Source organism: Vitis riparia, chromosome 15 (assembly GCF_004353265.1).
Source record: "Vitis riparia cultivar Riparia Gloire de Montpellier isolate 1030 chromosome 15, EGFV_Vit.rip_1.0, whole genome shotgun sequence".
In the NCBI taxonomy this organism is placed as follows: domain Eukaryota; kingdom Viridiplantae; phylum Streptophyta; class Magnoliopsida; order Vitales; family Vitaceae; genus Vitis; species Vitis riparia.
This window is the reverse complement of record NC_048445.1, coordinates 4,841,831-4,859,722: the sequence shown is the minus strand read 5'-3', so window position 1 is coordinate 4,859,722 and position 17,892 is coordinate 4,841,831. Positions and strand designations below refer to the sequence as shown.

The following is a 17,892-nucleotide window of genomic DNA, read 5'->3' as shown; positions in this document are numbered from 1 at the left end:
GCTATAACCTAGAAATGTACATTGTACAGACCGAAAGGCAAGTTTATGGCTATTATATGGTCTAGTGTTGGGATAGCAAGCACAACCAAAGATTCTAAGAGCCTTGTAATCAGGAACATGATTAAAAAGAAGCTGTAAGGGAAACTTACCATGTGAAACTGGAGAGGGCAGCCTATTATGCAAGAATACAGTTGTTCTAAATGATTCATCCCAATATTTGAAAGGCATTGAGGCTCTAGCAAGTAAGGTAAGACCATTCTCAACAATATGTCCATGCTTCCTTTCAGCTACACCGTTTTGTTGGTGAGTGTGAGGACAAGAAATCCTATGAATAATGCCATTTATAGTAAGGTAATCAGTAAAAGCACGAAATTCACCCTTTTAATCAGATTGTAGGCATTTAATTTTGAACCCTAATTGTAATTTAGCTTGAGCCTTGAAATTCTGAAAGGTTTGAAACAAATCAAATTTGTTTCTTAAGAGGTAGATCCAATTATACCTAGAAAAGGCATCCACAAAACATATATAGTACTTATAGCCATTGGATGATTGAACAGGTGATGGTCCCCATAAGTCTAAGTACACTAGTTATAGAGGTTCTTGATATTCAGATATAGAAGTAGGAAATGGGAGCATATGTATTTTGCCAAGACAACAAGCTTTACACACAGAATCAGGTAGAATTTTATTGAATTTGGAAAGTTTACAAAGACTCATAACAGTTTGTACAATCTTGAAAGATGGATGACCAAGTCTCTCATGCCAAAGACCAACTGTAGAGCTACCATTCTGAGATTGGAGGTCTGAAACATGTACAAACACTTGACAGTTTGCACTAGGACCATATTGATGGGAAGTGACACTTTGTGAAAGAGAAACTTGAGGTGGAGCAGATTTTTGAAACTGAATTTGTGATGAATCAAATGCATACAAGCCACCTTTAAGTTTGCCCTCCAGAACCACAATTTTGGAAACCTAATCTTTGACAAGACAAAAATAGGATGGATTTCAAAGAATACATTATTGTCTTTAGCAAATTTAGATACACTCAACAAGTTCTTTGTGATTTTAGGAACATGAAGAAGATGATTTAAAGACAAAAGCTGAAAAGTGAAAGGAGAGGAAAACTATGAAAGACCAATATGTTTAATAGAGATTCTCATACCATTGCTAACACGAACTTGCTTATTGCCATAGTATGGTGTGTGTTCAACCAGATTATTGGCATTTGTAGTCACATGGTTTGAGGCACCTGAGTCTGGATACCAATTAGTATCACAAATGTTTTCCGGTGTAGCCATCAGGACTTGCATGTTAGGCTTGTTGCCACCCTGACTTTGTGTTTGAGGTGACTTTTGAAAACTAGGAGTGAAACCAGGGGTATGAGGACCTTGAAAACTAGGATCGTATCTATAGTAACACCTGTCTGCAGAATGACCAATCTTCATGCACACTTGGCATACCGGTTTTTCAGCATTAGCAGTAGCATTATTATTCCAAGTGTTCCAAGATCTCCAACCACCATTGTTAAAACCACCTCTACCTTGAAAACCATCCCTTCCTCTAGGAGAAAAATTACCTCTGCCAAAATTAGGGCTAAACTGATTGTTACTAGTGAAACCTCTACCTTGAGAAAAATTGCCTCTTCCAAAGTTACCTGGACCTTGTGTAATATTACCAGAAGCAGTTTCAGTAGCCTCTTGCTGTGTTTCTCAATCCTAGCTTCTTGTGCTAATAAAAGAGATTCAATTTCCTCTACTGAATAATCCTCAATTCGAGAATTAATTGTGAGAAAGAATGTGTCATATTCACTAGGCAATCCATCTGTAATAGCATCAATGTGATCTTTCACAGAGAGATTCACACCAACAAGAGCAAGTAGATCAACAAAACCACGAATTTTAAGCAAATATTCGTTCATACTCAGAGATTCCTTTTTGGTGCTCTGAAGCAAGATTTTACATTGTGAGATTTTAACACGTGTTTGAGAAGCAAAATATACCTCCAATGTCTTCCAAATTTGAAAAGCAGATTCACAATTTATGCACCTGGAAAGAACTCCTTCAGACATTGATGAAAGAAGCCAAGAAACTAAGAGTTGATCTTGTTGTTCCCAATCAAGAAAATTTTGATTCACTATTCCTCGAGATCGATCTTCTGAACTTCAAAATTTTAACGGTGGATCATGAACTCCAGTGACAGTGCTGAAGATTGTGACCACGAATTGCTGAGAAAATCTGTTTTCTCCATATCAAAAAATTATGATTTTCCAGCTTAACTGAGGTAGAATGATTGAATGAAATAGGGACAAAATGACTAGAGGAAGAAGAAGCTAGGGTTTGTTGAGATTTCTCCATTGCTGAAGTTGAGAGCTCTGATATCATGTTAGAACTAAGATAATAGAGAGATAAAGAGGTGAGAAAGAGGGAAAGAAAGGGCTCAGATTCAATCCGGAAGAAATCCTCTGTTTTTTGGTTTACAGAGCAAACCTCAATATTTATATTACAATAGTTTCTTCTCACTAACTAACTTGCTTACATGTGTACAACACTAACAATCTGTTATAGCAATCTAACATCCTCTTAACAGCTAACAAACTAACAGCTTAGCAAACTAACAGTTAACAGCTTATTATTTTATAATCCTAACACGCATGAGTGAAAATTCTCCATCCCCCAATGAATTTATGCTTGTGGAGATTGAAATGTAGAGGCAGAGGTTGTTGCCAATTTGCTCCACCCAAATGCTTGGCTGGAAAGGAGTGTGCATACTTAGAATCAGAACTAGCGTTGGTGTTACCAGATGCTATTTCCTGTATATTTCTTCTAATTTCACACTTGGGAGGATACAATGAGTAGCCAGCTACATCTCAAGCCTCCAGAATCTTTGTGTCTGGCCTGTGGAAAGCACGAACATGGAGGCCTCCATCAATATGAAGGTTGATCATTGTCCTGTAATTCACAGCTTTCTTATCGTCGCTCAGCTTAAAAACAAAACAACCGGACAGAATGGCTGAGAGGATCTTCATCTGCCTATAAGCAAACTCCTTTCCCAAACAAATTCTCGGGCCTGCCTGTTAACCAACAGAAACTGATTTTAGCTTTCTTCATGAGCATGAACTTAGTAATATCTCTCATATCCCTTTTTGGACATGGATAGGAGTTGCTAAACTTGAAAAAGGTCTTCTCCTTGATACATTTTCCATGGAGAAATGTTGAACAGAAGCATAAACTTATATGGGGTGAAGGTGAGTTTGAAGCATGAAATAATGGAATGTAAAATCTAACCTGAAATGCAGTGAATTTGAAAGGGCTTTCTGGGCAAAAAAGGCCCTTCTCATTAAGCCATCTCTCTGGTCGGAATTCCTCTGCATCATCGCCCCATACGAATCTCATCCTGCCCATTGCATATGGTTGGTAAGACACCATATCTCCTTTCTTCACACTGAATCCATCTGGCAGCGTGTCATCTGAAAAGCAAATCTTTGCATCCTGCAAACCCAGAGTTAGAAAATTTGAGATTTCAGAACTGTTTGGCACAAAATATAATGCAGAAGATGTCAAAAAAGGAGAAGAGCAACGTATCAATGCTTTAGAATCATTTCCCAGATATATATCAAATAGTTTGATATAGTTGTCCTATGCCTTTCTTGATGAAAAACCAATTATTGTTGGGAGTTAATTCAAAACCAGGAAAGCTTCAAATCTATGTATATGTATGTGTGAATGACTACAATATCACAATGCTCATTACCACAGGAACTGCAGGATAGAGTCGTAGAGTCTCAGTTATAGCAGCATGAAGATACTGCATCTTCTCCAGAGCTTCTTCAGTAACACTGGCTGCAAACTCGGCATAGTTTGTGGCCTCTTTCAGGTTGATCGCTTCCCTCACTTCTTGTGCCACCTTTTCCTGAATGGTGGGATGCTTGCAAAGCATGTAAATGAACCAGGAAAGAGCAGCTGCTGTCGTGTCTTTTCCAGCAATTATAAAATTGAGGATTATATCCCGTAAGTATTTTGGATCAATCTCTATGTCCTTCAATTGCAGAAACCTTGATAAAATATCTTCTTTCTTCATCTGCCATAACACATAATGAAAAAGTGAGATTAATTACGCTCCATATTTTGATGAAAAATACAATTACTAGGTGATTCACTCACTGAAGAATCATTTTGTGAATTCTTCATTAGTTCAGTCTTGCTGTGGATTAGCTTGTACACAAAGTCATCAACCACTTTGACACTCCTCTTTAACGTGGCTTCTGAACCGATATTCAGACTTTTCTTGATTGTCCAGAAGATATCAACATACCGATAAAGGGTCATGGCACTCGCATCATCAAATGCGCGGCCAAACTTGGTGCCTTCTTCATTTGATCCACACATGCTGTCTAGCTCTACCCCAAATGCAACTTTGAATATCGAATCTAAGGTTGCTTTCATAAAAAGATCCTGCATAGAAACTTTGTATTAATCAAGAGACAAGAGGATTGTTCTTTATGTGAATTCGGCATCATGTAAATAACCTTACTTGAATATCCATTGTCTGGTTGGAGCTTGCAGCTTCAGACACTACTATAGCAAGTTTTGCCCCATTTTTTCGGAAAACTACACTGCTGAAGTCCCTCAATACCTTTGTAGAGAATTCATAGCTCGATACCTTTCTCTGTTGCCGCCATTTCTCATCATCAACTGTGAAAATTCCATCACCAAGTAGATCCCTCAGAATGTTATAGTTATAGGACCCCTGCACAAAGTTTTCAAAGAACCAAAATTTTGAGCTCCAACCTCAGGTTTTGAACTCCATTCCCGATTCAAAAATAAATAAATTAACAAACAAAACCTCCAAATTTGGGGTTCAAAGGATAAACCCTGAAATTAATCATAGTGGAAGATCCCCAATGGCTGGAAAATCATGGGCACTTTCACAACAATTCCATTTTTTCCCAAGGCAAATCAAGATGAAATAGAAAAATCCAAAAATTAGTTGACACTTGATGTACGAATTGAGCTTTGGCATGAATTGATTATTGTTTCCCCGGTTTTATCCTATGCTGGATGGGTGGAAGATAACTTGAAATTCCCTCCTTCTTTTCCTTTTCCCGATAATTTCCAAAGTTTGATCAAAATCACTTTCCATATTTGTTTCCCCTGTCTATCTATAAATAGGCGCGCACACACACACACACACAAAAAAAAAAAAAAAAAAAAACCAAAGAAAGACCCCTCTTGACAATCAACTTGGTTCTTTATTTCTTATTTCTTCAGTCCATTAAAACCCAAACAGCCAAAACCCTGATATTCCTGCAAATTTCTTCAAGAAACAAGTAATAATAAGAAATGGGTTTTGATTGAGAGCCTTTACCTTGCCATAATTCTCGAAGTTTGTCTTGAGTATATACTCGACATTAGCTGGGTCAGCAGTGTAAATCTCATTCCTAAAGGGGCTGAGCAGCCTGTAAGTCCTGTGCTTCCCAGCAAGATCAGTCATGTAGTGGTGCAACCTGTTGAAGTTGAAGAGCTGGTTGAAGACTGTACCGCCAATAGGGTGATACCTCCTCTTCTTTTCTGTTGATTTTCCCACTAAGATTTTCATGAGAAAAACAAGGGTTAGAGCAGAAATTGCGAAAACCAGGGACATGGGGTTGCAGAAAAAGTCCATGGACACCATCTTGGACGTTGATGAAAGAAGGAGCTGCAAGATATACATGGGTAGAAAAATGGATTGCTTTTGGATCTTGGAACTTCTTTTTGTTCTTATATTATTATATCCATGAGACTGAATCCATAATCAGGCAATTCATTGATTTGAATGAAGTTTTTCTTTTGCAATTTACCTTCTACTCCTCAAAAAGAATAAAAAAACCTAGAGATATAAATTATTTTCTAAGCATTCAAACTATATATATATATATATATATATATTTTCTAGACATATTAATTTTTATATTCAATTTTTTCTAAGTATATTGTTATTATATTTTTAAGTATCTTTGAAGCATACTCTTCCACAAAGATTAGGGTTAGAGAACTCTTAATATATTAAAACGCATACTAAGTCATGAAAATATACATTTTCCTTTTCTTCTTCATTTATCATCGATATTTTCATAATTCAACGACATTTCGATGATATTATTGATAAAAAGCTACCATTTCATTTAAAACTTTGAAATTGATATGAGATCGATTGTCAGTAAAACTATATTAGTCTTAGTTTCATAAGATGTCTTTTATATATATATATATATATATATATATATATATTATTTTTGAGTTTTTTTCTAATATTTTTATAAAAAAAGTTATTTAATAATTTTTTTTTTATATATCTATAAAACCTAAATACCAAAATATATCCGTAATTAGTTTCTGCGGAGCACACGATCTAATATATGAGAGTAGGCCCATAAAGGAGGTAGAAGTGTAGAGTTTTGGGTCAAAATGACTCATGTATTAATTATATCAAACCACTTTATCAAACTAACGTTCAAAGTAGTCTCCTTGGTATCACATGGGAGTATGTCATAGAAATATATATTTTTTCAAAATTTCAATGAAAGCCTCCATTGGGAATTGAGATTTCATTTTTGAATTAAAATTAAAGTTATCAAGTGAGACTTCAATTTTTGAATTAAAGTCGCAATTGTCAATTGAAACTTCATTTTTTAATTGAAGCCTCAATTGATAATTGAGGCTTTATTTTTGAACTAAAGCCTTAATAACTAATAGAGGCTTTAGTTAATTTTTTTTTACTTTAAAATTTAATTAAAAACTATTAAATTATAATTTATTATTGAAATTTAAAATATATGCTTTAGTAATAAATTATTCATATTTAAGCTTAAGAATCTAGTATTACTGCAACAAACATAAATTGATAAATAGAAGATATTATAAATGGATATTCTATTTATTAATAAATTAATAATTTTAAAATAATAAATTTATATAATATATAAATAAGATATAAAATTGTATAATTTATTAATTTAAGATATTTAATTTAGTATTTTTTAAGATATTAATTTATTTGTATTATGATAAATTTATCTTTATCGAAATAATAGTATACTCTTAAGCCGTAGTTGTCAACTAAGGCTTCAGTTAATATTTTTTTTTTTTTACTTTCAAATTTAATTAAAAACTATTAAATTACAACTTATTATTGAAATTAAAAATATATTTTTTAATAATAAATTATTTATATTTAAACTTAAAAATTTAGTATTACTTCAATAAACATAAATTGATAAATATAATACAATAAATGAATATTTTATTTATCAATAAATTAATAATCTTAAAATAATAAAATTATATGACATACAAATAAGATATAAAATTTTATAATATGTTAATTTAAGATATTTAATTTGTTGTTTTTTAAGATATTAATTTATTTGTATTATGACAAATTTATCTTTATTGAAATAATGGTATACTCTTAAGTTTCTATATATTGATTTTTTTGACAAATTGGTTAATGAAATTAGTTAGAAAAAGTCTACTACAAAATATAATTTTTAATAGTTTTATCAAAGTCACAAAAAATACACACTAAACATTTATATGTTGGAATATATATATATATAACCTATGGATAAATTTAACATAATACAAATCTTAAAAAAAAAACAATAAATTAAATATCTTAAATGAATAAATTATACAATTTTATATCTTATTTATATGCTATATAAATTTAGTATTTTAATATTATTAATTTATTAATAAATAAAATATTAATTTATAATATCTTCTAGTTATCAATTTATATTTGTTGAAGTAATACTAGATTCTTAAGTTTAACTATAAATAATTTATTATTAAAATATATATTTTTTATTTCAATAATAAACTATAATTTAATAGTTTTTAATTAAATTTAAAGTTAAAAAAAAATTAACTAAAGTCTCAGTTGACAATTGATGCTTTAGTTAAAAAACTGAAGCCTCAGTTGGCAACTGCGACTTCAGTTCAAAAATGAAAGCTCAGTTGTCAATTGAGGCTTTAACTAAAATTTTGAAGAAAAAAAAATATATTTATATGGCATGACTCCTACGTGACACCAAAGAGACTAGTTTGAACATAAGTTTCATAAAATGGATAGATCTAATATTTTTTTGTATACATGGGTTATTTTGACACAAAACTTCATGCTTTGTTGTCACGTTAAAATGCCATGTTTTTATCTTTTCTTTTTCTTTTGGCCTTATTATTTCTTCTATTGTTTTTTCAAACTTACATTTTTTTATTGGCTTTCAAAATCTTTTGATTTTATTTAATGGTCAAAAAATGTCAAATGGCATGTGAAGAGAAAAAAAGGAAGATTATAATCATATTCTTTTGAATTCTAAGTTTGAAAGTATAAAGTACGTGAAGTAAAGATGCTCTTGGTTTAAATTTAAAGAGGCGGATCCATCGAAGGGAGGGCAAAGAGTTGGGTGGGCCAAAGAATGGTCCCGACATTTTGACTAATGCAAATAGAACCAATGGCACCAATCATACGTAACACAAATTTGAATTAATTTTTGCTACTGGGGCTGCTTCCACATTTAAACTTCTAGATCAAAATTTTCAACACCCAATGGATAACAGGTGTTATGACTTATCAGACAAATTATTAACTACTTGACCAAAGCTCCTGACCATTCTGACTTACCATCACGGGTTTCTCTCAACCCTTTTCAGATGCCTCTTTCGTTATGGACTGGAGCCATGAGAAAAAGGGGGGAGAGTAAGAGTGAAAGAGACATGTAAAAAATGTCCAAGAAAAGCCTGGGTTGATTTTCAGATCAATTTTGACTTAGGGAGTGAGTTAGTTCTAGGGTGGACACAATGGAAAAAGGCCATGAAATCCTAGTGGGGAAGTGAGTTAGTTCTAGGCAGATTTTTGCAGTAGTTTGGAAGGCTGGACCACTAATCGTCCTTGGACTCACCCAATTCTTAACCACTGCTCGCTTCTGCGCTTTCCCCATCTAAATGATGCCACTGATAAAAGTGACCAAACGCACCATCCCAAGTGAGAAAAAGAACCAAAGATCCAGACATTATTTAATACTCGCCCACTGGCATCATACTATGCATTATCTTAGTGTTGCTGAAACTTGAAAGCTACCCAGCGGCAGCGCTGGAACCTTAATGCAGCTTTGCTGGACTAGTGTGCCAGTTAACTAATCCTACTTTTGAAGAATACAACAGTAATTGCAGAAGTAAGTGCCCTTTCGGCCTTTCCCACCTATTCAATTTAACATGAATCATAGCCATAGGCCAGCAACCAACAGCTAATAAAAGTAAAGGGCGGTAGTCCCCCCCATACTCACGTTTCATAAATTGGACACATTTTGGTCCCGTGGGGCAGCAATCTGGGACTTATTCTCCCTTTCTTGGGTTGTTTGTTGGGTTATCTCTATCAAAGGCTAAGTACAATTCATCAAGCCTAATCAGAACAAATTAGGAAAACAAACAAATCGAAAGCAAATTTTGGTAACCCACTTCATGTACTGAGTAGACATGCCTATCATGAAATATCTAGCAGACTTTTGAGTTTTGGGTCAAAATGGCCCATGTATACAAAAATATATTAGATGTAACTGCTTTATGAAACTTATATTCAAATTGGCCTATTTGGTGCGTAAGAGCCATATCATAGAAATATATATATATTTTTTTAAATTTTAGTTTAAGCCTCAATTGGCAACCGAGATTTCATTTTTGAACTGAAGTTACAGTTGTCAACTAAGACTTTATTTTTTGAACTAAAGTCACAATTGTCAATTGAGACTTTATTTTTTAACTGAAGCCTCATTTGGCAACTGAGACTTTATTTTTTAACTAAAGCCTCAATTGACAATTGAGGCTTCAGTTAATTTTTTTTTAACTTTAAAATTTAATTAAAAACTATTAAATTTTCGTTTATTATTGAAATAAAAAATATATATTTTAATAATAAATTATTTATATTTAAACTTAAGAATCTAATATTACTTTAACAAATATAAATTGATAGATAGAAGATATTATAAATGAATATTTTATTTATTAATAAATTAATAATGTTAAAACTCAACCAAGGTGAATACCCTAATTTCATATATACTGGAATATTTCTTGTTATAACTCAACCAAGGTGAATACCCTAATTTCATATATACTGGAATATTTCTTGTTATAACTCAACCAAGATGAATACCCTAATTTCATATATATTGGAAACTCCTGATTAAAAATGAGTAGAAAAATAATAGCGGAAACATACCTGAATCCATTGAAGGAGAAACCTTATAGGAAGAAAACCCTTGAGATGGTCTTCCAATTCTGGCCACTAGATTCTGTGTCAATTTCTCTCTGAGAGGATTTTCGGAAATTGGAATGCGTAGTGGTAGAATGGGGACCATAACCCTATTTATAAACTGCTAGGGCAGTTTTAAATTTATCACAATTATATTTCTGCCCCTCATAGAAATAATAATTATCTAATGGTATCTACACAATAATCTCATGACAATTATACCCTTAAGCCAATTAATCAATTATTAATTAGATCACTATATTTAGGCTTAATTAAATGATAGCACACACATTTTAATTATTTACATGTGTGGCCCAAATTATAGATTAATTACAAAAATTAATCTAACAATCTCCCACTGGGCCACATGCATATGTAATCAAATAAATGTGCTTAACCTTATGAGCTCAAAATTTGCTATCATGTCCTTAGGGTATATCCGAACAATCTCGTCCATTAACTATACTGACATAGGATCAAGGTGGTCTTTGTTACATCAATTGTTACTAGACCAATCAATGGTCACATATATCTACACAGCTAAATGACATAGATCAATCATGAGTGCATAGCATGGAAATTACATGCAATGTGATCTGTTCATGCCTATTTCCAACTGGTCCTACTTAACTTTATTGAGATCAAATCTTTAGCATAATTTAACAGAGTGCAATAAAATGAATACTTTATTTCTGCAGAACACAATCCAAATTTATAGATAAAGTCTAAACATAACATAGAGCAATATACAATGAATAATATAAACTCCCACTAAATTTGGATATCCTTAAATGAGACAACACCCATATGAGCAGTGTGCTCATGAAAGACCTTGGGTGGTAATCCCTTTGTAAGCGGATCCGCTATCATGGACTTTGTTCCAATATGCTCTATGGATATCTGTCCACTTTATACTTTTTCTTTTACAACTAGGAACTTGATATCAATGTATTTTGATTTTGTAGAACTCCTGTTGTTATTGGAATATAAAACTGCTGATTTATTGTCACAAAATATCTTCAGTGGTCTTTCAATACCATCCAGAACACGCAGCCCAGTGACAAAATTTCGTAGCCATATTCCTTGATTGGATGCCTCATAACATGCTACAAACTCTGCTTCCATGGTGGATGATGTTACGAGTGTCTGTTTGGCAGACCTCCATGAAATTGCTCCACCAGCCAACAGATAAATATAGCCTGATGTGGATCTTCTGCTATCTTGGCATCCAGCAAAGTCGGAGTCGGAATACCCAATGAACTCCAACTGATCCAATCTCCTATATGTAAGCATGTACTCTTTTGTTCTCTGTAAATATCTCATAACCCTCTTGGCTGCTCTCCAATGATCCATTCCAGGGTTACTTAGATATCTGCCTAACATGCCAACAATGTACGCAATATCCGGACGTGTACATACCTGAGCATACATTAGACTCCCCACAGCCGAAGCGTAAGGAATCTTATGCATTTCTTGACTTTCTAAACTATTTTTAGGGCATTGATTAAGACTGAATTTGTCTCCTTTAGCGACAGGGGTATCACCTGGTTTGCTATTTTGCATGCCATACCTTTGGAGGACTTTATCAATATAGGTCCTTTGTGACAATCCTAAAATACCCCTAGAACGATCTCGGTGTATCTGGATTCCTAAGACAAATGAGGCATCACCAAGATCTTTCATCTCAAAATGTTTTGATAAAAATCTCTTGGTGTCGTGCAATATGCTAATATCATTTGTGGCTAGCAATATGTCATCGACATATAAAACCAGGAAAATATACTTACTCCCACTGAATTTGTGATACACACATTCATCCATAAGATTTGCCTCAAAACCATATGAGACAATAATTTGATGAAACTTGAAGTACCACTGACGAGAAGCTTGCTTGAGCCCATAAATGGATTTAGTTAATTTACAAACCATATTCTTTGAGTCTTCGGACACAAAATTTTCTGGTTGTACCATATAAATTGTTTCATCAATGTCACCATTGAGAAACGTTGTTTTAACATCCATTTGATGTAACTCAAGATCATAATGTGCAACTAGTGCCATGATTATCCTGAAAGAGTCCTTCGTAGAAACTGGAGAGAAGGTCTCTTTGAAGTCAATTCCTTCTTTTTGAGTAAAGCCTTTAGCTACAAGACGTGCTTTATACCTTTCTACATTACCATTTGAATCCCGCTTGGTTTTAAATATCCATTTACAACCAATGGGCTTCGTACCAACTGGTAATGGGACAAGTTCCCAAACTTTATTGTCTTGCATAGATTTGTACTCTTCATTCATGGCTTCAATCCATTTCTGAGAGTTGGAACTTTTCATGGCTTGCTGGAAGTTGATTGGATCATCTTCCATAATTCCACTTTCTACCTCATGTTCCTGGAGATATACGATATAATCGTCCAAAATTGCATTTCTCCTCTCTCTCGTGGATCTCCTTAATGGCATATTTTCTTGAGGTTGTTGAGTTTGTTCTTCAGGAGCAATGTCCTCATTTGCAATTAAGGGTTGAACAATATTGTCTGTTGGTTGAGGATCCAAATTTACTTCTTGATCAATGATAGGTAGTGAAACCTGTACATTATCAAAAGCAATAGTAGATCCCTCTTCCTCCTCAAAGACAATATTCCTAGCCTGATTTCTCCCCCCAAACTCAACATCCTAAAAAAATGTTGCAGTTCCCGTCTCAAAAATTGACCTAATAGCAGGATCATAAAATTTAAAACCCTTTGATCGCTCTGCATAGCCAATAAAGTAGTTGCTAACTGTTTTAGAGTCCAATTTCTTTTCATGAGGCTTATAAGGTCTCGCTTCAGCTGGACATCCCCAAATATGAAAATGCTTTAAACTGGGCTTTCGACCCGTCCAAAGCTCATAAGGCGTTTTAGCAGCCGCTTTAGTTGGCACCCGATTTAGGATATAAGCTGCCATTTTGAGTGCTTCACCCCAGAGTTTTTCGGGTAAAGTAGAATGACTAATCATACTCCTTACCATGTCCTTAAGGGTTCGGTTTCGTCTTTCTGCTACACCATTCATGCTAGGTGATCCTGGCATGGTGTATTGAGGGACGATCCCACATTCCTCTAGGTATTTAGCAAATGGTCCTGGACATTGTTCACCTGATCCGTCATATCTACCATAGTATTCACCACCACGGTCAGATCTGACGCTCTTTATTCTTTTGTTGAGTTGTAACTCAACTTCTGCTTTAAATGTTTTGAACACGTCCAATGATTGTGATTTCTCATGTATAAGAAATAGGTAGCCATATCTTGAATAGTCATCTATGAATGTTATAAAGTACTGTTGACCATTCCAAGATGCCGTAGGGTATGGTCCACAGATATCTGTATGAATTAATTCTAAGACGTCTGTAGCTCTATTTGCACCTAATTTCTTTGTTTTGGTCTGTTTTCCTTTAATACACTCAACACAAATATCAAAATCTGAAAAGTCAAGTGAATCTAAAATCCCATCGGACACAAGTCGCTCAACTCTAGATTTAGAGATATGACCTAGGCGTTTGTGCCACAATGAGGCCGAATTATCTTTATTCAATTTACGTTTTGTACCTCGTGATTCCACATGCAAGGTTTCATTATAGGACGGAACAGTTTCCAACAAATATAGATTATCATAAACATTAAGTAAACCGGTTCCTACAACATTTGAATTAATAGATAATGCAAATCTATTGTTTCCAAATGAACAACAATAACCTGATTTGTCCAAAACAGAAACTGAAATTAAATTCCGTCTGAAAGACGGTACAACGAAAGTATCTATTAAATCCAAAAAATAACCAGATTTCAATAATAATCTAAAGTGCCCTATTGCCTCCACTTCTACCGACTGACCGTCTCCGACATAGATGCATCTTTCAGCATCACTTGGTTTTCGGTAACTCAGGCAACCCTGCATAGAAACACAAATGTGAGTAGTAGCACCAGAATCTAACCACCATGTGTTTCTAGATACTGAAGCTAAATTAACTTCAGAACAGACCAAAGTAAGAAATATACCTTTCTTAACACGCCGAGCAGCATACTTGGTACATTCCTTCTTAGTATGTCCAGGCTTATTACAGAAGAAACATGTTACCTCAACTTTCTGTTTCTTTTGTTCTAGGCCATTAGAAGCAGCAACCTTATTATCCTTATTCTTTCGTTTGCCCTTACCCTTGGAAGTGCTAGCCAGATGAGCACTTTCGGTCTTGTCTTGCTTCAATCTCTCTTCCTCTTGCACACAGAATGAAATGAGCTCATTAAGAGTCCATTTATCCTTTTGACAGTTATAACTGACCTTGAATTGATTAAATTGTGCAGGAAGAGAGATGAGAACCAAATGCACGAGTAAATCATCAGATAACTCAAGTTTCAAAGCCTTAAGTTTTGAAGCAAGATGAGACATCTCCATGATGTACTCCCGAACATTACCCTTGCCTTTATACTTCATTGAAATCAAGCTTGCTAAAAGCGTGCTCGTTTCAGCCTTATCGTTTTTGGCAAAATGTTTCTGAATTTCCGCAAGGAAGTCACTGGCATTAGTAACCTCATCGGTTACCGCACCCCTGAAAGCTTCTGGAATTCCGCGCTTCATGATCATAAGACTTAGCCTATTTGAACGTTCCCACTTACCCCAATAAACCTCATCCTCTTGAGTACTTTGCTCATTGAGTTCATCGGGTTTGGGCATTCTCAAGGCTAAGTCTATATCCATGCAGCCTAAGAGAATCATCATATTCTCTTTCCAGTCCTTAAAATTAGTCCCATTTAACATAGGGACATTATTGATGTTGGCAGATATAGAAGTAGTTGATATAAAAGCTGAATCTAGAACAAAATAAAATGAATCAAATAAACCATCATGCTCACATAAAATAAGCAATTAAACACATAATCTTTAAATTTAAAAGCAAATTATGACATTTCAAGATACCTAGCACAACATTAATATCAAGTCTTTGGACAGTAATATTAACTGTAAGTGGTACTCTTGTTGTAGTGATCAAACATTGATGATAAGTTATGTCAAATAATAAATCTATCTTTGGATTGATTTATTATTCACATTAAGTTACCTTTATAATCATCACATATTTATCACCACAGGTATGTATGCAATTTGACCAAATATTAACTTTCCTTTGGGCCAGTCAATACCCGCATGAATCACATACACACAAATATCTAACACCCCGAATAGACTGATCTACACGAAAGATGTCACTTTGGTGATTTTCCGCTTTAATTAGCCTATTTAAAAATGCTAGATCAATAACTTAAATATTAATATCATAAAATGCTATTAAATAATAATAATAATAATAATAGTAATAAAAAAAAATTATCAACTCAATATTTCATAAATCTTAATCCATTGACATATATATATATATATATATATATATATATATATATATATATATATATATATATATATATATATATATTAAAATAATAACTCAAAAATTAATCAAGGAGTTGGCTCTGATACCACTTGTTAAAACTCAACCAAGGTGAATACCCTAATTTCATATATACTGGAATATTTCTTGTTATAACTCAACCAAGGTGAATACCCTAATTTCATATATACTGGAATATTTCTTGTTATAACTCAACCAAGATGAATACCCTAATTTCATATATACTGGAAACTCCTGATTAAAAATGAGTAGAAAAATAATAGCGGAAACATACCTGAATCCATTGAAGGAGAAACCTTATAGGAAGAAAACCCTTGATATGGTCTTCCAATTCTGGCCACTAGATTCTGTGTCAATTTCTCTCTGAGAGGATTTTCGGAAATTGGAATGTGTAGTGGTAGAATGGGGACCATAACCCTATTTATAAACTGCTAGGGCAGTTTTAAATTTATCACAATTATATTTCTGCCCCTCATAGAAATAATAATTATCTAATGGTATCTACACAATAATCTCATGACAATTATACCCTTAAGCCAATTAATCAATTATTAATTAGATCACTATATTTAGGCTTAATTAAATGATAGCACACACATTTTAATTATTTACATGTGTGGCCCAAATTATAGATTAATTACAAAAATTAATCTAACAAATAATATTAAAATAATTAATTTATATAACATATAAATAAGATATAAAATTGTATAATTTATTAATTTAAGATATTTAATTTATTGTTTTTTTAAGATATTAATTTATTTGTATTATGTCAAATTTATCCATAGGTTCTCTCCTTGTGGAGGCATATGAGATTATATATGTTTTTTTCCTAGTATATAAATGTTTAGTGGGTATTTTTTGTGAGTTTTATAAAACTACTAAAAATTATATATTGTAGTAGACTTTTTCTAACTAATTTTGTCAAAAAAATCTATATATGGAAACTTAAGAGTACACTATTATTTCGATAGATATTTATTTGTCATAATGCAAATGAATTAATATCTTAAAAAACAACAAATTAAATATCTTAAATTAATATATTATAAAATTTTATATCTTATTTGTATGTCATATAATTTTATTATTTTAAGATTATTAATTTATTGATAAATAAAATATTCATTTATTGTATTATATTTATCAATTTATGTTTATTAAAGTAATACTAGATTTTTAAGTTTAAATATAAATAATTTATTGTTAAAGTATATATTTTTAATTTTAATAATAAGTTGTAATTTAATATTTTTAATTAAATTTGAAAGTTAAAAAAAAAAAATATTAACTGAAGCCTCAGTTGGAAACTACGGTTTGGGAGTATACTATTATTTTGAAAAAGGAAAAATTTGTCATAATACAAATAAATTAATATCTTAAAAAATAAAAAATTAAATATCTTAAATTAATAAATTATACAATTTTATATCTTATTTAAATGTTATATAAATTTATTATTTTAATATTATTAATTTATTAATAAATAGAATATTCATTTATAATATCTTCTATTTATCAATTTATGTTTGATGAAGTAATACTATATTCTTAAGCTTAAATATAAATAATTTATTATTAAAATATATATTTTTAATTTCAATAATAAATTATAATTTAATAGTTTTTAATTAAATTTTAAAGTAAAAAAATAATAATAAATGAAGCCTCAATTGACAACTACAGTTTTAATTAAAAAACTGAAGGCTTAATTGACAACTACAGCTTCAGTTCAAAAATGAAGGCTCAGTTGTCAATTGAAACTTTAACTAAAATTTTAAAAAAATATATATTTTTATGACATGACTCCTATGTGGCACCAAAGAGGTTAACTTGAACATAACTTTCATAAAATTGTTAAATCTAATTTTTTTTTATTATATATAAATGGGTCATTTTGACCAAAAACTCATAAGTGTAAGATGTCTTGAAAGTGATTAGGCACTTACCATCCTCCTCTTTTCTTTTTCAAAACTTAGATATTTCTTTGGGAAATCATGCTTTAGGGATAATTAAAACTTAAAAGCATATAATGGACATAAGATGATTATGCTTTAACCACGAGAAACATGAAATAGAAATTAGGAAATGTGAATCCACGGTTTTGTTGGCGGCGGCGGCATATCATCATCATCATTTTTTTATATTTCTATTTT

General features: G+C 32.4%; 2 protein-coding genes across 2 annotated transcripts; both read right to left on the bottom strand.

Annotated features, from left to right (window-relative positions):
* Positions 1–2,423: 2,423 nt before the first annotated feature.
* On the bottom strand, positions 2,424–5,766 carry LOC117932176 (cytochrome P450 704C1-like). The gene is made up of 6 exons (XM_034853282.1): positions 5,368–5,766; positions 4,534–4,749; positions 4,164–4,454; positions 3,754–4,080; positions 3,288–3,491; positions 2,424–3,073 (listed from the first exon to the last, which is right to left on the bottom strand). The coding sequence occupies exons 1-6, from the start codon at positions 5,710–5,712 to the stop codon at positions 2,870–2,872; spliced, it is 1,587 nt and encodes a 528-aa protein (XP_034709173.1). The 5' UTR covers positions 5,713–5,766; the 3' UTR covers positions 2,424–2,869.
* An 8,762-nt stretch (positions 5,767–14,528) lies between these two features.
* On the bottom strand, positions 14,529–15,024 carry LOC117932635. The gene is made up of 2 exons (XM_034853914.1): positions 14,608–15,024; positions 14,529–14,543 (listed from the first exon to the last, which is right to left on the bottom strand). Exons 1-2 carry the CDS (start codon positions 15,022–15,024, stop codon positions 14,529–14,531), a joined length of 432 nt encoding a protein of 143 aa, XP_034709805.1.
* Positions 15,025–17,892: the final 2,868 nt, after the last annotated feature.

Bases quoted from the DNA above. Each gene is read 5' to 3' on its own strand.
- LOC117932176 (XM_034853282.1), bottom strand. From the start codon at position 5,712: ATGTATATCTTGCAGCTCCTTCTTTCATCAACGTCCAAGATGGTGTCC. The intron at 4,750-5,367 runs GTAAAGGCTCTC...AACTTTGTGCAG, and splicing joins ACTTCGAGAATTATGGCAAG to GGGTCCTATAACTATAACAT. The intron at 3,074-3,287 runs GTTAGATTTTAC...GTTGGTTAACAG, and splicing joins TCAAATTCACTGCATTTCAG to GCAGGCCCGAGAATTTGTTT.
- LOC117932635 (XM_034853914.1), bottom strand. From the start codon at position 15,024: ATGGATATAGACTTAGCCTTGAGAATGCCCAAACCCGATGAACTCAAT.